This window comes from Lotus japonicus, chromosome 4 (genome assembly GCF_012489685.1).
Source record: "Lotus japonicus ecotype B-129 chromosome 4, LjGifu_v1.2".
Taxonomy (NCBI): Eukaryota; Viridiplantae; Streptophyta; class Magnoliopsida; order Fabales; family Fabaceae; genus Lotus; species Lotus japonicus.
Window position 1 is genome coordinate 24,594,040 of NC_080044.1, and position 20,875 is coordinate 24,614,914.

The window sequence follows — 20,875 nt, forward strand, 5'->3', positions numbered from 1 at the left end:
AACGACAGATGATAGTGGGAGATCGGAATTTGGCGATAGCGACGGAGGATCACCTGGAGTGGAAGGCGTGATGGTTATCTCGCGACAACATGGAGGGACGAGAGCAAATACTTTTCTGGGTTATTTTTTCCACTCTTGGATGCATCTTGTGGTTGTCATTTAATGCTTAGTTATTTTTAGGTGTGTTGCTATGGTTCATTTTCTGAGCCACAAGATGCATCTAATAGTCAATATCATTGCTAGAGGGGCTGGACAGAAATATACTGCTGGAGATGATCCGAATCCCTTATCTTATACTATACAACATACCAAACAGACCATAAGAGATGTGATTGATAATATGATTGAAAGAGATAAATAACATACTGCATTGTGTGAATGAATCATAATTTCTTTGGTTTCTTTTATAGACAAATATTAGTTATTAATTATTAGTAAATTAGTTGATTCACTTCACCCTTCAATACCCCTCATTTCCTATACCCCTCATTTCCTTTAGCTCAATAACCACCCATCCCTCATAATTTTCTTTGGTAAAATGAAAAAAGAATGCAGTAATAATGGATTTGGATCATCTCCATCCAGCTTCTCTTCATCCCTTCTCCATCCAAAATCTGAGCCATTGATTTTGAATTTTAAAGGTGATGATTAGTTCATGTTTTCTCTCTCTTTTTAAATTGATCCAAGCCTTTAAATACAATTCATTTTTTTTTCTCTCTTCTTAAATTGATCCAAGCCCTTAAATTTCTAAATCAATGGCTCAGATTTGGATGAAGAGATGATGGAGAGAAGCTGGATAGAGAGGATCCAAATCCAGTAATAATAGTAGAAGAAAACGACACACACACAAAGACACGTAAAAAGAAGCATTTACAGCATTAGTAAAAGAGAAAAAATTAGTATAGCACGCATAGGGCATGACAGCATGAGCATTGAGCACAATGAATAAATTCTTGTTTTGATTTTTGGTCCGAATCTAAAATCCGCGACACCCAAGAAACGAATCGCTATCTCGATCTCACTGCTTTCAACATCACCATCATCATCTATTCATCTTGCTGCGCCGGAGAGAGGGATCCATGATACTGTTGCAGTCCCATTCTAGATTCCTGCTCCAAACCCTCTTGAATCGCGCTCAAAAGTACGTTCCTTCTCTTCTCCCACTCATCTTCTAATTCAATCAATGTTGTTTCCATTTTCCCTATATATAGTTGTAATGTTAGAACCTGTTGGAGTTTTTGGGGTTTTATTTGGAAGTGGTATATGAGCCTATCCTACATCCGTCTATTGGACTACCCACAAATGAGGCACCTGCTAATATCCAGTTCTGCAAACTTTGCCGTAGGATGTCTCAAGTGGTAGGAGGTGGGGGACATATGAGGTGGGTAGGGGGAGGTTCAAGGATCGATTCCTGATGCGATGTACCAAAAAAAGTTCTGCAAACTTCACACTCACTCTGTTGTCCAGTCCTGGGTGTGAGAGTGTGTGTTAAGGTCTTGCATTGATTGTAGGTATGGCCATAATAGTCTTTATAAAGGGTAGAAGAATCCTCACCCCTGAGCGAGCTTTTAGGGTAGAGTTAGGCCTAACCCGAATTCTAAGCGAGCGCGAGAGAGAGAGAAAGAACTCTTATTTGTGCTATGATGAGAAAACAAGGAAGATAACCACCTTACAAGAGTTTACCCTTAGAAAGACTCAGTTAACTACATATTTGCCTGTGTAACTGATTTTTAACTAACCTACTAACTCCCTATTGTGTACTCTTCCTTGTATACAACTTTGTGACCTGATTTTCCTGTTTAGGTTCGTGTGTAAAATGACTAAAAATTCTATTATCAAGGTTAGAAGAGATATAAACAGAGGTCTGTTTAGTATAGATTTTGGTAGAAATAGATATTGAAAGTATTTGTGTTAAAACTTGATTTGTGTTGGAATTATATTTTAAAAAGTGAGTTTAAAATAATTGATTTTGTCTGGACAGAAAAGTAGAGTCACTTCGGAATAGTTATGCTTTAAAAAAATTTATGGGTCCTCCACTTGGAATAAATTCTACTAAAATATCTAAAAGTTTTCACTTTCTCATGAGTAATTTTGCTCAATGCCAAATTTATTGTTTCACATCATAAGTTTACCAAAGGCACATCATTGCTGTGTGCTGGGGATTTCCTTGCCACACATGTGATTCCTCTGCAAGCACACGAGCTTAGGGTCAAGGAGACCCAGATGACTCCATTCCAGAAAATTTCCTGTCATTAAGTATATCTATAGCCTAACTTCCATTTGAACAAACTTAATGTATACTATTGTTATATTTATGCCAAGGGTGTAGTTATTGACTTTGATTTCATCTCATAAAACAACTAGTTGTAATTTATACTTACTGCTAAAGAAAATACTTCAAGCTCCATATTTTCTGGTTAAGTCAATTGTTCCCCTTCATTTTGTTGATCTAGCAAGTTATCGTGAAACCTGAACTTATGCTGCTTCAGTGATATGTCATACAATGTTAATGTTTTTTTTAATATCTATTTCAGTATTGAAAAAGGAGTTGAACTGGATCACCACTGGGTTGAGTTTGATGATGTTCGATATCATATTCAGGTAACGATGATTTTGATGTAGACAATTACCATGGAAAATATTTGGATGACTACCTTCAATCCCTTAGTTAGATATAAGTTGTTTTTTGACAGTTTAGGTTGCGCATTTGACCCAGCAAAAATGATTGTAGGTCTCAATGAAGAATCCGCATATTCTATTGCTATCAGTATCATTGCCTACTCCTTCTTCAGAAACAATTTTTGTCTGTGGGCTTCCTTTTGGAGCCATTGAAGCAATAAAAGCTACATATGGTGGTATTGTGCAAATTCTAGATCCTCCAAAGGATGGCTTTAACCTTACATTGAAAATAAATCTGTCAAAGATTCCTGCAAATCAAGGTACAGCAATGTTCTGTATTGGGAACTCGCCATTCCCCTTTAAATGAGAAGTTTTCCTCTTAAGCTGAATTTGTTGTCTGCTGTATTTTCTATGCATTAAGTAATCAATTAGTAATTCATTTTCATTACTTTAGTAAATTCTCTGCACCTTTTTTGGTTTCAGGAATTTATATTTAGTTATTATAGATATTAGATAGGATTTTCAAGATATACTGATAATTGGAGCACTTGGTTGAGTGCTTCAATTTTCAAATTGGAACTAGGTATGACTCTGAAGTTATTTGGTAATTTAATTACTATGGCATATTGGTCTGCATCATCTACATGTGCTTTGGATTGTCTATGTTCTGAACATTTACGGTCTTGCTTCATCTTAATGTTGTTTGTTGATGCGGAACTCAAAGGAAGCCAATTACGGTTTTTGAAAGCAGCAGTAGATATTAATTAGTAGATTCATGTATCTGTAGGTTCATGTACTCATGCTTATGTTTTTAATCTTCCTTGATGTTCTTGGTTTTTTTTTTGACGGGAGATGTTCTTGCTTAAAATAAAACAATTAGGAGTTTTTCTTGCTTAATCTGCCTTGATGTTGTTGAACTTGTGCAGAGCAAAGACATGCTTTTTTGGTAAAAGTTGCATCAGTAAGGGAGGTTGTCCTTGGGGCACCACTGAGAGTAATTTTAAAGCATCTTGCTTCTAGGACAGTTGCCCCAGACATGGATCCAGTTGTTGCCCTTGTTCATCGTCCGAAGGAATCTTTTTTCCTTTTACCACAGGTATGATAGTAGATGCAACTTTCTGTTACTTAGCCCTAATCACTGCTTGCATATTTTATTCGTATTTTGTTTTCTTTCTACACTAAGCCACAGTTGTTTCATAATCCACAACTATACCCAATACCATATGTAGGGTGACCTTCCTTTTAACTTATACCTTGTTCCCCACCTGGATTTATGTATACAATTTAATGCTGCTTCTTTAGAAAAAGAAGGTATGTGGCAAAAGACGTTTTATATTTAAAAGGATAGAAGAGAGTGGAGAAAAACTAAAAAAGTAAGTGGTACTGGCGAGAGAGCGTGAGCTTACAATTCGTTTGTCTATACTTAATTGAACATGGAAAACATCTTTTTTGTCAGAAGATGTTCCTGGGCCTTTGCTTCCAATTTTCAACTGCTCAAGCTGTGGGTGAACTGGTTCGTTGACATACAATTAGAAAGTCAGTCGTAATTTATCCTTGAAAACTCTGGCATTATTTTCCAATTTCCATTCATTAGAACCAAGTTAGTGAAAAATCATAATTATTTTATGTCCTGCACTCGATATGCTTCTCAAGATCCGTGTAAGTTGTAAGTGACATAGCAAAATTTTCTCAAAGTTTGCTGGACATGACCAACTTTCATTTTTGTTAATGTAGTTAAATCTAAACTCATGATACATATCATCTGAGCATGACAGGATATATGTGTGTGTATAAAATAAGAAATTCAGTAAGACAAACTGTCACAGACAAGAGATTACATGAATTTGGAGCATAATGGGTCCTCTTTAACATAAAAGGAAATCACAGATAATGAATAAAAAAATAATGGAGCAAAGCTGTCTAATCCCTCAACATATCTTATAGAGAAGCACCCTTAAAAGAACATGCATTACATCAAATAGAAAGAAATTCCTAATCTTCATCCCATATCCATTGCTGTGCCAAAGAAACCTCCTTAATCAACTAAGGCAATAGTGTTATCTATGTGGTCTGCAAACCTGTGAAAACTGTTTCTGTTAGTTTTTGTTGGGAAATAAAGGAAAGGAAAAAAGTATGAAATCGATAATTCTTTTAATTTGAAACCTGACCATTCCTTTTTGCTTGTTCTGATTCTATTATGCTTAAAGTGAATGTTTTGTCACTGCATCCTTATAAGATTATCATTTGGGATGTTAATTGATCCTTTATAGTTGTTTTAGAGGGAATTGTTTCTAATGATTAAATGATTAAAACATTTTTTTTGACAGGCTGATAAGGTGACTGTGGTGTATCCTATGAGATTCAACGATTCAATAGACATGGTCCTTGCTACTTCATTCTTGCAGGTATGTTTTCTTAGGTGATTTGTAACTCATTAGGGTTAGTGGGATGAAAGAGAGTTGGGAGAGATACAAGATCTTATTGTTGCATCTTGCAAGCCATTATGGTGCTTTGCTCCTTTTTTGGTTTGATAGTTTCAACTTTCAAGCTTTATTATAATTTAGGAATTTGTCGAAGCCAGGCGTACAGCTGGACTTAGTAATACCCCTCCTTGTTCGTGGTCTCATACCCCTCCATTGGAACTGAAAGAACTGCCTGCTGATGCATTATCTGCAAATGCAGGATTTGTATCATTTGGTTAGTGTCTGGAGAATTGTTAGTGTTCATTTTATTTCCTTTGGCTAGTATCATTGCAATGTAACATTTTCCACTCTGCAGTTATCTTCCCTCGTCATGTTGAAGGCCCGAAATTGGATCGTACAGTATGGAGTCTTTCAACTTTTCATGCCTATGTTAGCTATCATGTTAAGGTGGGTGTTTCTGTAAATCAAAGTTCTTCAGCTGCACACCTGCACCCCTAATATGATATCACTTTCATGTGTTCAGTATTTACTCATGACGATGCTCGTGTAGAGCTTGTTCTAGTGTCTTTAAGAAGATATTTCCATATTTTAATATGAATCATAAATTTGCGCAATTTTCTTGTGATTTTACTTTTGCATTATTTAGCTAGGGTTTAAACTATTATCATTGGCTAAGTACCATTGTGAAGATTCTATTTGTGTTGTAAGTAGTAGATCTTAAAAGATTGGAGCTTAGGGTGAAGTTTTCTGGGGTGTCTAATTACATGATAACACACACACACACAAAGACATCCATGGGCCTTGGATTGATCTATAGGTGGGGAGCGTAAGAGGTGTCTTGATAATAAACTAATAGAAATTACATTAGTCAATTCTATAATCTTAGACAAGAATGAAACTGTTGAGAAGTCCCATATTAACTAGAGGTATGGCCAAACTAGTGTTTAAGGTAGAGCAACCCTCACCTCTAAGCTAGCATTTGGGGCTAGAGTTAGGCCTAACCCAAATTTTAAGATGGTATCAGAGCCTATCCTAGATCTGTTTACTGGAGAGCACTCATATATGGGCCACCCGTATATGTTCATTCCTGCAAATTCCACGCTCCAAATGTCTCTGGGGTGAGGGGGTATGTTGAAAAGTCCCATATTGACTAGAGTTAGACCTAACCCAAATATGGTCAAATAAGTGCTTATAAAAGGTAGAGCAACTCTTATCTCTAAGCTAGCTTTTGGGGTAGAGTTAGGCCTAACCCAAATTTGAAGAGAAACATTTGCTATCAAATTGACTGACTCCAAATGTGAAGAATAAATATTGGCAAAAGAATCAAACTTATTGATTGAATTCGTTATTTTGCTTATATTTTACTTATAATGTGGTTCATCTATATAGTCAATAGAAATTGAAATTGAAAGGACATATAGACTTTGGCATTTCGATTTTGTCATCAGGGCAATGACAGTAACACCTCAAAATATCACTAACGTATGTGAAGAGATTTTTTCCGGTCTGAGCCTTTGATTTGCTGTTAGAATTTTAGGAAAATAACTTATCTTCCCCCTTCCTTGGTTATTCTTTCTATCACTTGCATCACCCATCCAATTAACTATTGAGTATCTAGCAATGTGATTATGTGACTGGTTTGTGTAAGCAAGTCCCGTTCTAGGTGACATTTTGATACACCTAAGGATACGAATAACAGTCTGCTAACGACTATCAGAGAAGGGGAGTTGAGGAATCGACTTACCACAATGATTGGGAAGGATAAACAGGTGTGGTCACTGTAAGATAATTTAACTTTCCCACTAGTCTCTGGTATCTTCTTGGGTTAGGATAGGGCTTCCCATGATTGGGAAAAAGCTTGACATTAGGATCCATGGGGCGTGTTAACTTGTTTGCAATCTAGATCTAGAAGACCAGTCTCCTCCAAAATGGCAAGAGCATACTTCCTCTGTGAGATAGAAATATCTGACTTTGACTGTGCTACCTCAGTCCCAAGAAAATAATTCAAAGGACCTAAATCCTAAGTTTGAAAGTATTGAAATAAGTTTTTTTTAAGTCCTTAATGCCTTCTTGATCATCACATGTGATTACAATATCATCAACATAGGCTACAAGATAGAAATATTCATTAGACGATAAGCATTCAAAGAAGACAGAATGATTGTGTCACCACAAATCATCCCCAGCTGCTGTAAAACTCCACTAGTTGATCAAACCAAGTTCAAGGTGAGTGATTTAGGCCATATATGCACTGTTACAAATTATCACACGAGACCTGACCCCCCCACAACAAACCCAATAGATTGCCCCATCTAGATCTCCTCTTCGACGTCACCATGCAAGAAAGCATTTTTTAAATCTAATCAAAATTAGTGCAATGTTTCATGGTAACCATAACTAAAAAGAAACGAACTGAGGTTATGTCGACTGTGGAGAACACGTACACATCACCTTAGTCAAGGGGAATTGTTATTCAAACCCCTCTCACATCCATTTCAACCACCATTATATTCCTAAAATCCGAAAATGCCCTTAAAAAAATTCGCTCGCAATTTCAAGTTGCGTTACTAACGCACTTTAAAGTGCGTTATGGTCGCACTTTCAAGGTGCGTTTCTATCGCACTTTAAAGTTTGTTTGGGTCCGAAAAACGCACCTTGAAAGTGCGACCATAACGCACTTTGAAGTGTGTTTAGCTGCAGAAAAAACACAATCTGAAAACGATGACAGGTTGACGTTGGGCGACGACGACGGCAGCAGAAAGATGAGAGAGGGGAAGATGGAGGTTGAGTATAATGATGGGTATGAGTATGTGTGGTGGTGATGTTGGTGACGAAAGAAGGAAGAAAGAAGAAAGAGGAAAGAGGAGAGAGGATGTGAGGGTGGGGTGGTGGAATGTTGTTATATTTTTTTCATTAAGGGCATTTTAGTAGTTTCGCACTTTAAATGGGGGGGGGGGGTTTGGATAGATGTGAGGGAGGTTTGAATAACAATTCCCTTAGTCAAGACCATAGACTTGTGTATTCTTTAGCCACAATACGGTCTTTTATGGGACCCACTGTCTATCAAGGTCCACATTAATGTTAAAGACCCACCAATAGACAACAACAAATGTCTTAGGAGGAGGTGGGACGAGCACCCATGTATGGTTAGATTCTAAAGCCTCCATCTCTTTGACCATTGCCTATCACCATCTTGGATAGGATAAAGCTTCCCATACTATCTTTATATTGTAACAAATGAAATAGCAGAGACAAAAGGTATAGTATGTCAAACACAAACGATGATATAAAAGGATAGAACTTTACTGTTACGGAGGAAAATGGGCAAGTCAACGAAAGCAGGTGAAGATGAATTAGGAGAGGTGATCAGACCAAAAGCTGTATCACTTGGCTGAACATCAAGAGTGATGGTCCATCTCTTTGATCATTGCCTATCACCATCTTGGATGGGATAAAGGTTCCCATACTATCTTAGTATTAAAACAATTGAAATAGCTGAGACAAAAGGTATAGTACGTAGGATACAAACGATGATAAGAAAGGATGTTATAAATCGGATGAGGGTTAATGATAGAACTTTACCTTTATGGAGGGAAATGGGAAAGTTAACGAAAGCAGGTGAAGATGAATTAGGAGAGGTGATTAGAGCAAAAGCTGTATCACTTGGCTGAAAATCACGAGCGATGGTCTGGATGGTGGAGCATGGAAGAGCTCATAAGTGATGTGTTAGAAATATAGTATAAAACCATTCAGAATTCTTTAAAAAGTGGAATTTCTAACACATCACTTATGAGCTCTTCCATGCTCCACCATCCAGACCATCGCTCGTGATTTTCAGCCAAGTGATACAGCTTTTGCTCTAATCACCTCTCCTAATTCATCTTCACCTGCTTTCGTTAACTTTCCCATTTCCCTCCATAAAGGTAAAGTTCTATCATTAACCCTCATCCGATTTATAACATCCTTTTGGGATAATTGGTTTCTGACATTGTATTAGAGCCTCTATGACTAAATGGTATAGGGTTTGATCCTTGCCGCCCCCAATTCTTCTAATAAAAAGTGGAATTTCAGCACGTGGTAGGTGGGCCTGTGTATTGTCCATGCTTTAAGCCCAAGTGAGATCTTGCGTGAGTGGGCGTGTTAGAAATATAATGTAAAACCATTCAGAGTTCTTTACCCAACAGCTTAAGCTTTTGGGGTAATTGGTTCCTGACATGCTGCAAGAACGGTGCAAGTGAAGATGTGATTCTAGTGGTGATGAAGTATCAAATAGCTCTTGAGTACGAGGAATAGACACAACAGAGTCAATTGAGGAACATGTAGTACTTGAGGAAAGAGTTCTGAGTCAACTGGAGGGGCAATTGAGGCAACAAAGTATGGTGTATCTTCAAAGAAAGTGACATTTGCAGAGGTGTAGAATTGATGGGTAGCAGGAGAGCAGCTTTAGTAACCTTTTTGGACAGGACAATATCCAAGAAAAGCAAACAAATAACTTATCACGCGTTGGAGAAAGGTTATGAACAAAACAACTACACCGAAAAACATGAGTAGGAACAGAGAAGGGCCCTCCAGGAAAAAAGGAACGGGGAATCTGCTTGCCTAAAATGAAGATGGCATTCTATTTATTAAATATCCAGAAATAAGAAAAACATCCCCCTAAAACTTCAAATGAGCATTGGCATTCAGCAAGAGAGTACGTTCAATGTAAATAATATGTGTATGTTGTCTTTTTACTATACAATTTTGTTGTGTATGAAGACCACTAGATTCAATGGGTGATCATGAATGATTTAAGACAATCAAAAAAATCTTTTGTATTGTCACTAAATGTGAAATGTTTTTCCAGTGAAGTTTTGATTTGTGAACAACAGTTTTGGAAACACACTAAATGACTCGAAACGAAAAAGTGACATATCTGACAGAAGGGACACAACTAAGACCCCAAACATCAGAGTAAACAACATTAGAAGGAGACAATGCTTGATTATTAATACAACTAGGAAAATAGGCTCTAACATGCTTCCGAGTTAACACAACTCACTCTTTAAAGACTCCAACAGTGAAAGATTTAGACAATGATGAATTAGACTAGGAGACTCACAATAGTTTATATGGTGGAAGTGGGTGGTTGAAGATAGTAGAGTCCATTGGTTTAGATCCGGCTCCAATTAGCTATCCCATACGCTGGTCCTATATCAAAACAGATTTAGATGTGAAGGTTATGGAAAACTTAATTCCTTTAGAAACCAGGTTGAAAGGGCAACGAGGAATCATAAGAACAGAATTCAATGATAGAGAGGGAAGAGGTGAAGCTTTGGTCAATGTCAGTAACTTGTAATTTAGATCCATCTGCAAGAGTAACATGGTGTGGAGTTTTAGGGTGGTGACAAGTAAGAGAAAAGAAAGTGATTGCCAATTAAGTGGTCGAAGGAACTAGAAGCAAATTAATAGGCACAAAATGAGATACACATTGTTAGGGTTCTCAATATTGTTGGGCCTGGGGCGAATGAGCCTATTTGATTTTGGGCTTGGGTTGATTTTATCTGTTAGCTTTTGTTATTTGTTTTGGTGTTGAGTTGGACCTATGTTAAGCAGAGTCATTTGCTTAGTAGGATTAGTTTATTATTATTTGGAGTATTCTCCTTAGGTTAGGGTATAATTTGATTCTTGAGTTTGTGAAAGGGTTTTACCCTTGGAAGGGAGTCTCGCTTGTAAGAAGGTTTACCTTGTTTATTTTCCAGCATTTAATTTCAGTTTTAAATATTCAAAAATACCAAAATTTATTCCTATTTCTCTTTCTTTATTTTGTTGCTGCTGTTAGGTTAATTGCAAACATAACACAGATACTTTAGAATTACTAGTGTGGGCAACAGTGACTAAGTAAGAAGTTTCTTGGGCTGCCTTTAACTGAAGATACTCATTGTATTCGTCCACTTTGTCCACGAAGAATGATTTCGAATTATCACCTTCAGATTCAATCTTTGGCTCCAAAGCTGAAGTGTTAGGTTAGATGAAACAACAAGATGATACTTAGAGGGAAGAATGGAATAAACTGCAGTTGTGTTAACAGAAAAGGAATTGCAGAGGTAACAGAGAATAGAAAAAGTGTTGATAAAGGCTATTATCAACCCCAAAAAGCACTACGGCTTCCCTCTCACTAGTGAGCCTAGTTCTCTCTCTATAACAGAAAATAAAGATCAATGATGATGATTCCTCCCTCTACTCTCTCCCCCTTATATCATAACTAACTTAATATTCTCTTCCTCAAATATCTGCCAGCTCAGTCTCTTGTAGAACCTTCCCACGCTTCCTCTTGTAAACTCTCCAAACCTTGGGCTTCTTATTGTTCACATCAAGGCCCACATCCTCGCTATCATCAAGGCCTGCTTCATCACTCAGGTTTCTAACAATTCCACCCCCCTTAGTTACAGCCTTGTCCTCAAGGCTAAAATCTGGAAATTGGCCTCGAATAAAGTGATGTAGGAGCTTTTTAAGATAATTTTAGTATTTTAGTAATTTTACTTATTTGTAATTAAGATCTTTTAGGATCTTAATTATTTTTTGTTAGGAATATTTTCAATTAGGATCTTTTAGGATATTATTTATTTTACTATTAGGATATTTTCTTTTCTTATTTAAGCACTTGTAAGGCATAGCCTATTTGAGTTTTGATTGATAATAAAATTTAAGAGTTTTCTCTTCTTCTCTGGTGGATTCCAGTGTATTTTCTAGGGTTTTAGCGCTTGCTAATTTCCTTTCTGGTGGATTCCAGAAACCTTTTCCTTAGGATTTGCGCTTGCAATCCTAGTACGACTTCCGCTGTATCAAGTGCTACTGATGTAGGAGCTTTTTAAGATAATTTTAGTATTTTAGTAATTTTACTTATTTGTAATTAAGATCTTTTAGGATCTTAATTATTTTTTGTTAGGAACTTATTTATTTTCAATTAGGATCTTTTATTTTCAATTAGGATCTTTTAGGATATTATTTATTTTACTATTAGGATATTTTCTTTTCTTATTTAAGCACTTGTAAGGCATAGCCTATTTCAGTTTTGATTGATAATAAAATTTAAGAGTTTTCTCTTCTTCTCTGATGGATTCCAGTGTATTTTCTAGGGTTTTAGCGCTTGCTAATTCTTGATACAGCGGAAGTCGTACTAGGATTGCAAGCGCAAATCCTAAGGAAAAGGTTTCTGGAATCCACCAGAAAGGAAATTAGCAAGCGCTAAAACCCTAGAAAATACACTGGAATCCACCAGAGAAGAAGAGAAAACTCTTAAATTTTATTATCAATCAAAACTGAAATAGGCTATGCCTTACAAGTGCTTAAATAAGAAAAGAAAATATCCTAATAGTAAAATAAATAATATCCTAAAAGATCCTAATTGAAAATAAAAGATCCTAATTGAAAATAAATAAGTTCCTAACAAAAAAATAATTAAGATCCTAAAAGATCTTAATTACAAATAAGTAAAATTACTAAAATACTAAAATTATCTTAAAAAGCTCCTACATCATAAAGGCATCATCTTCCCAAGTAACATCATCAGCAGACTTGTTCTTCCACTGGATTAGACTTTGGGGCACTGAGATCCCTCCTTGAATGATAGTCCTGGTACCAATAACCTGCTCTGGGTAAACTTCATCCGCAGGGTTGAGCTCCAGCTCCTTGGGGAGTTCCCCTTGCACTGAATAATTCCCAATGGCTTTCTTCAGCAAAGATACATGAAATACAGGATGTATCCTTGACTGAGCAGGTAGCTGAAGCTTGTAAGCAACCTCCCCTACTTGTTCGATGATCTTGAAAGGCCCATAAAAACGTGCAGCTAACTTAGGATTAATCCTCCTTGCCACTGAATGTTGCCTATGGGGTCGTAGCTTGAGAAAAACCCATTCTCCAACCGCAAAGTGAACCTCCCTTCTTTTCTTGTCTGCATACTTTTTCATCTGCTGTTGTGCCCTCAACAAATGAGCCTTCAACTGATTCAGGGCCTCATCCCGGTCACACAGCTCCATAGCCACAGCAGCAACCTTAGTCTCATTGCTCAGAAAACGAAGAATACTTGGTGGCTGCCTACCATAAACCACCTCAAAAGGGGTCTTCCCAATGGACACATGATAAGTAGTATTGTACCAGAATTCAGCCCATGGTATCCAATGAGACCATGTCTTAGGCTGTTCAGAAGCAAAACAGCGCAAATAACTCTCTAAGCATCGGTTAGTGACTTCAGTTTGTCCATCCGTTTCTGGATGGTAGGCTGAACTCATCCTCAATTGAGTACCCTGCAGCTTGAACAGTTCCATCCAAAAGTGACTTACAAATAGAGGGTGCCTATCACTAATGAGAGACAAAGGAACCCCATGCAGTCTGACAACCTCTCGCACAAATAACTCAGCCACTGATTTGGCAGTGTAAGGATGCTTCAGCAATAGAAAATGACTGTACTTGGATAGTCTGTCCACTACTACAAGCACTGCCTCAAACCCCTTAGACTTAGGTAATCCAGTGATAAAGTCTAATGACAGATCCTCCCAAATTGCATTTGGGATTGGCAAAGGTTGAAGGAGTCCTCCAGGAGAAGTGGCTGCATACTTCTGCCTTTGGCAGATGTCACAAGCTCTAACAAAATCTCTTACCCTTTTTTGCATTCCTGGCCAATATAGATTAGCCGCCAGCCTCTTGTAGGTTCTAAGAAACCCAGAATGCCCTCCCGTAGGTGTTTCATGAAATTCCTGCAGCAGTAAAGGTATGGACGGTGAATTAGAAGATAGCACCAATCGTCCTTGGTAAAATAAGATGCCTTGTTGGATGGTGAATCCTGGCTTAGCTTCAGGATCCTTCGTGACTGCCTCCACTGTTTTCTGCAGATTAGCATCTTGTCTAACTTCCTGTAGCAGCTTCTCCCCATCCAACCAAGAGGGGTAAGATAACATAGCAGCCAATTCCACATCACCATGGCATCGTGACAAAGCATCAGCAGCCTTGTTCTCCATACCTGGTTTATATTTTACTTCAAATTGATAACCCAAAAGTTTGGCCAACCAACACTGTTGATCAGGAGAAGTCACCCTTTGCTGCAGGAAATGTTTCAAGCTCTTATGATCAGTATAGACCACAAAAGGTTTTCCTAAGAGGTAATGTCTCCAGTGTTGAATTGCAAGCACCAAAGCCATCAATTCTTTTTCATACACAGATTTGGACAGATTCCCATCAGATAAAGCTTTGCTGAAATAGGCTATTGGCTGCCTCTTCTGCATCAGAACAGCACCAATACCTCTCCCTGCAGCATCACATTCTACCTCAAAAGCCACAACAAAATTAGGTAACACTAGCACAGGAGGAGTTGTCATAATCTGCTTGAGTAGATTAAATGCATCCAAGGCTTCTTTTCCCCATACAAAGTTGTTTTTCTTGGTCAATTCCGTAAGAGGTTTAGCAATCTTCCCATAATCCTTCACAAACTTTCTATAATACCCTGTAAGCCCCAAGAAATCACGAACTCCTTTAACAGTCTTAGGCTCGGGCCACTCCAAAACACATTGGATTTTGCCAGGGTCTACTGCCACACCTTCCCCAGATATGATATGGCCAAGATAATCAATCTGACGACAGCCAAACTTGCATTTTGCCTTGTTAGCCACAAAGCAATGTTGTTCCAGAACTGATAACACTATCTTCAAATGCCCCCAAATGCTCAGTTTCAGTTTTGCTGTAAATTAGAATATCGTCAAAGAATACCAACACAAAACTTCTGAGAAAAGGCCTGAAAATGTCATTCATCGTGGCTTGGAAAGTGGCAGGTGCGTTCATTAATCCAAAAGGCATCACAAGATACTCATAATGTCCATTATGAGTTCGAAAAGCGGTTTTCTGGATATCATCTTCATGAACACGAATTTGATGGTAACCAGCCTTCAAGTCCAGTTTAGAAAAAACTGTAGCTCCATACAACTCATCCAACAATTCATCTACAATGGGAATGGGGTACTTATCTGGGATTGTAGCTTTATTCAGCGCCCTATAGTCCACACACATCCTCCATGAGCCATCTTTCTTTTTAACTAAGATGACAGGGCTTGAGAAAGCACTCATGCTAGGCCTGATTATCCCTGCGGCTAACAACTCTGTCACTTGCCTTTCAATCTCTTCTTTTTGATGGTGAGGGTATCTATATGGCCTCACATTTACAGGACCATGTTCTGGAAGTAACTGGATCTGATGCACCTGGCTTCTTACAGGAGGTAGAGAGATTGTTTCTTGAAATACTTGTGAAAACTGGCTGAGTAAATTAGTCAATTCCTCATGTCCTGTAGTTGCTTGGGCAGACTTCTCAATTCCATGATGAATCCACCTCCAGTCTTCATCTCCTCTTCTATGCTTGTCCTCGAGGAAAGAGTGTAGGCAACTTTGCATCACTTGGTTACTACCCTGGCCCTGCAGATTGATCAATCTCCCTTCATACAAAAATTGCATCGAAAGGTCTTTCCAATCTGACAACACCTTCCCCAGAGTTTTCAACCAAGATACTCCCAACACAACATCTAACCCTCCTAAGTCCAACACCAGAGCATCCACCACAAAGAGTTGAGGTCCCAAATCAATTCTGACCCCTTCACAAATTCCTTGAGAAAATACCTTATGACCATCACCCAACTTGATTTTCTTCGCTGCACGTGCCACCGGCAGTCCTAGAGCTATCGTGACCTCTGGCGAAATGAAGTTGTGGCTAGCCCCACTGTCGATTAGAACCACCACATCGATGCTGTCAATTTTCCCAGAAATCTTCATCGTGTGGCAATCTCCCATCGTTCCCAGCACTCCCATCATAGTTAACTTGCACTCGGCCTCAATTTCCTCTTCATCCCCCTCAATTTCAGTGGCCTCGAGAGCTATGATTTCTCCCTCTTCGTTCAATCCCTCATCGTCACCCAAAATCAGAACCCGCATCGAGCGTTCGGGACACTTGTGAAGAGTGGGATGATACTTTCCTCCACACTTGAAGCACAACCCCTTTGCTCTCCGATCTGCGATTACATCGCTCTGGATGCCTCGAACCCCTTTCCAGCGATCAGGCGACGAGGTTTGGGTGGTGTTTTCTCCCTTTCTACCTGTAGAGCTCAACGCTGGCGTCGAAATTGAGTTCGACCCAGTAGAACCCGAGAAACCCATTTTCTGGGTCGGGTTGCTCCAACTCGTGGTAGATCGGGTAAAAGGTTTGGGCTGCAACCCGCTGGACTCGACTCGGCCCATGCGATTCTTCCCATAGCTTCGAGTTCCGTCGTCGTCTTCCTCCTTCAATTCATCTTCAACATCCTTAGCCATCCTCATCAGCTGCATTCGATTCTGGGGATTCAAGGTTCTTACCTGTCGTCGGATTTTTTGCTTCAATCCACTCATGAAGTAACCTAGATACTGCTCCTCGGGTAAACGACCCACTTGGGATGAAAGCAGCTCAAATGCTTCCACAAAAGCCTCCACCGATCCGGTTTGACGGAGCGTAGATAACTCCTCAAACGGATTCTCCAGTCGCCTTCCTCCATACCTCGCAATCAAAGCCTTCTTCAATTTCTCCCAAGAAAGGTCATCCTCTGTTTCCAGCAACAAATTGAACCAGTGGATTGTGGAACCTTCCATGCTCAATCGAGACAGCTTCACTCGCATCTCATCAGGAGTGTTTTGCACGTCAAAATAGATTTCTGCGCGCGTAATCCACGCCACGGGGTCCTCACCTTCAAACACCGGAAGTTTTACCTTCTTACCAGCAAGACGAGACTCGCTCTGCGATGATTCAACAACAGAGGTCTCACCTTCCTGAGTCGCTCCCTTCTGGCTTATCTGCTTGCTGAGTTCGGTTAAAACCAAGCTCTGTTGTTGCAGCTGTATAGCAAGTTCTTGCAACGTGGTGGTCACGTTCCCCATCTGTGCCTCCAATGCATCAATTCGATCTCCCATTCTGAGTCTCGTTAGCATCTACGTTCACTGGTTACCGCGACGTATTGATCCGGTAGGTCGGACCAATTGTTAGGTTAGATGAAACAACAAGATGATACTTAGAGGGAAGAATGGAATAAACTGCAGTTGTGTTAACAGAAAAGGAATTGCAGAGGTAACAGAATAGAAAAAGTGTTGATAAAGGCTATTATCAACCCCAAAAAGCACTACGGCTTCCCTCTCACTAGTGAGCCTAGTTCTCTCTCTATAACAGAAAATAAAGATCAATGATGATGATTCCTCCCTCTACTCTCTCCCCCTTATATCATAACTAACTTAATATTCTCTTCCTCAAATATCTGCCAGCTCAGTCTCTTGTAGAACCTTCCCACGCTTCCTCTTGTAAACTCTCCAAACCTTGGGCTTCTTATTGTTCACATCAAGGCCCACATCCTCGCTATCATCAAGGCCTGCTTCATCACTCAGGTTTCTAACATGAAGATTGAGCAATTCAGCAACATTTGTTGTGTGGTTAGGAAAGCCATGCTAGGAATAATATTTGATTCTTTACTCTATAAAATGTTTTGATGTAAAGGGTTTACTCAATCTTTAAAATATTCTTCTCTTGTCTTTCTGAATTGATCTATGAAATCATTTTACAGATAGTTTAATATCATTTTTATTTAAAAAGAAAAAAGATAGGCCTTGATAGAAAGTGGTAGAGACTAGAGAGAGGATATGGTTTTATGGAGTTTGCTAACATAGACTTGGAAACTTCAAAACTTTTGTCCTAAGAACAGGTAGGCGGAGGAATAATGTGAATCAGGGATTAAATAGTGGACAGGAATTGGAATTTTCTGCTAATCTCTTTGTATATTTGGCAGTCAATGATAACATTTTTTTTTACAATAAGCCTGCATAAAATATGTTTGAGCCCAATCTTACCCTACATTATACATATTTGTAACAGTGCTCTGAAGGATTTATGCATACACGGATGCGGAGACGTGTGGAGACCTTGATACAGGTAATCTTGCATTTTATAAACTTGTTCAAGTTAACTTCTGTGGCAGCTCATACTAATAAAAAATTTCAGTACCCCTAGTGTGACATTTGCTGTTGAATATTTTTTAAGAATATCCACTCTTGTATCCTTAGTAAAGCATGTCCACAGTCGATATTCTTTTCTAAGAAGTTTTTTTTATTTTTGTTAGTAGGGAATATTCTCCTTTTCCTTCTATATTTTGTCCTTATATTGGCTTTTGGTTGATGCAAAGGAATGCACCTAGTTTGATAATGATTTAATTGGCAGCCTAGAGCCCGACTAACATCACGCACAATTTATATTTTATCCGTTGAAGAATTTGTATTGTAGAGAAGTGAACTTATTGTGGTGCATTGGCCGATGACAAACAATGTCTTTGTTCCTGATTATTTGCTTTTTTGTCTGACATAAGTGGTCATTTCCCTTAAATGATTTGTCAAGGTTCATAGTATAACTTGTGAGTTGTAGTAAAGCTTAAACTTGTTTTGTAGGCTCTGGATCGCGCTAAACCAGAACCAGAGGATTCAAAGAAAACTTCAAACAACAGATCCTTCAAGCGGCTGGTTTGTTATGTTTATGCTTAATGAGACATGTGATAGATTTTAACTGTTATTTCTGTTTTATCACAACTTAAGTCTGAAAATTTTACACTGGATCTGTAGAGCCTCAAGGATTCAAGAGTAAACTCATTTTCATAAAGGTGAAGCAAGCTTGATGGGAAAGATTTTCTGTTTCTTTGGACTATGCAATCGCCAATCAAGGAACTGCTAGAGCATGTTAGCAGAGTGTTCCAGGTGCTTGTTGCATGAAGAAGTGATTCTTCTTTTGAACTCTACATGCTCAGTATCCAAGGAATTGCTGTCCTATTCTTGCAGAATGCACCAGGTGCCTATAATTTATTCATGAAAAAAAAATGATACATATAGAAGATAAACGTCCAACAAGTACTAGATACAATTGTTTATATCTGAGTATGTGTACTCTGTATGTATGTGGGGTTACATGTCAAAATTTATTCCCTTGAGGCATTTATCTAATTTCTCTTTTTACTGTAAATTTATGGATCATATGTTAATGCAAATTGTGATATGTGAATGAGGTGCCACGGATAAGCTGTTTTTAGCGTTTGTGTTTGAACCATATGTAAGACCATGTGGAGTGGTTTAATGGATTGCAGTTCAAATTCATATTTACTTGTAAAATGACCCATGGGTCTTTCAATCACAGACTTGTTCTCTCGTCTGTGCTCTCAGAACAGCAATTCAGTTGTGACTTCTGACTATACCTGAAATTATATGCAGCAAGTTAGTAGAGCTGCAGCAATTTAGTTGAATGCACGGGAGAAAACGACGGTGGACACAAACAACTTCTATTAGCTTTTATGTATGTTCATTGTAATTTTGGCTTCACCGTGGTTTTCCACCAAACATGGACTTATCTTGCTCTTAATGCCTGCTTCTTATTTTGTGTGGATAAGTGATATTTACCTTTTGATCGGTTACGGCATGCCCAGCTAAGCAGCTAGGCAATGCTCAGCCTACAAAAACTGGCTTAGACAAGATCTAATAAATATGCGATTGTTTTATCCGTTGCGAAATCAACAATGTCTGTAACAATGCAATTTCAAAGCAACCATAAGACGCATTAAATTGAACCTTCGGAAGTTACTTGGCGCAACTGTGATTTCAAAGCAAACTTGGGCAAAGTAATTTCCATTTTCCGATGCAATGATTTGTGGCACTAATCACTGTTTTTGTCAGCTACACCCTCAACAGACTTGACTTGGCTGTCTCCTATGAAGTGATTTCTCAAACCCCCTACAAATGAATCACTAGTACAGGACCAAATGTGGTCAATAGATACATGTATGACTGATTTTCAAACAACAACGGAAAACACATACTTTTTCCATGTTGAGACAATCTTTTGCATTGACATTTGCAAAGCAAGTGCTCCAAGGACCGACCTTGCTATTCATGCTTGTTGATGTTCATGAGTAAACGCGTCTTTCACTTTATGGGGAATGGAACCTCTCATGTTGAATTTTTCTCATGTTTTCTCATGTTAAAATTGTATCTATCATACATATTTTAAGATTGTCACCTATAATTAGCTAATAGGTACATATAATGAGAGATAGACACAATTTTCAATGTGAGAAACTTGAGAAAAAATTGACATGAGAGGGTTTATTAGTTTTTTTATTATAGATTATACGTACATATAATGAGAGATAAACACATTAGTGATTGAATGTGTTTGAAAATCACTCACACATGTAACACTTCTTTTACATCGTTTTCTACTCCACATTTGTTAAGCGTCTCAACCACAACGGAATCCGTATCTTCATGATAGCATTCATTCTATCTTATAACAACATATCTAAATATCTACAAAACTCCTAATTACTAGGTGATAAAGACGACAGATTTCTCTTTTTTCTTTTTTTCAAAGGCATTGGAACTAAAATAGTCCACCCTTACTCATTAGGATTCTGATTCACTTGATGGACACTTATTATAAGAGCCATTATAACCCAAGTTAACAAGGAAAACTCCATATTGCAATCTGAAAGTTGTTTCGGTCGGCCCAAAAGAATAATTGCAAACCACTATCCTGGTCAACCCACATGACTACACGATCAAGTGACCGTCAAGTTGGTCGGCCAAGACAATCAAATGTAGGATTACCACACTTCTAACCAACTTGATTAAACAAAATGCTAAGTTGTTCGATTGTGGTCAAGTTCACTTGGAAAGGGAAAATACACATCAACCATTGAACTCTCCGATCGTTATAAATACAAGTTTGATTACACTGTAAACATTACTTATTTTGTTCTCTTGTTGCT

At 38.3% G+C, this 20,875-nt stretch overlaps 1 protein-coding gene across 1 annotated transcript; it reads left to right on the top strand.

Annotated features, from left to right (window-relative positions):
• Window positions 1-903: 903 nt before the first annotated feature.
• LOC130711212 (actin-related protein 2/3 complex subunit 2A) lies at window positions 904-19,245 on the top strand. The gene is made up of 10 exons (XM_057560732.1): window positions 904-1,141; window positions 2,535-2,601; window positions 2,732-2,939; window positions 3,546-3,715; window positions 4,947-5,024; window positions 5,184-5,316; window positions 5,398-5,489; window positions 17,947-18,003; window positions 18,513-18,584; window positions 18,684-19,245. Exons 1-10 carry the CDS (start codon window positions 1,080-1,082, stop codon window positions 18,717-18,719), a joined length of 975 nt encoding a protein of 324 aa, XP_057416715.1. The 5' UTR covers window positions 904-1,079; the 3' UTR covers window positions 18,720-19,245.
• Window positions 19,246-20,875: the final 1,630 nt, after the last annotated feature.

Coding starts and splice junctions, on each gene's coding strand:
- LOC130711212 (XM_057560732.1), top strand. CDS start 1,080: ATGATACTGTTGCAGTCCCATTCTAGATTCCTGCTCCAAACCCTCTTG. Junction 1,142..2,534: donor CTCTTGAATCGCGCTCAAAA/GTACGTTCCTTC, acceptor TATCTATTTCAG/TATTGAAAAAGGAGTTGAAC. Junction 2,940..3,545: donor AAAGATTCCTGCAAATCAAG/GTACAGCAATGT, acceptor GAACTTGTGCAG/AGCAAAGACATGCTTTTTTG.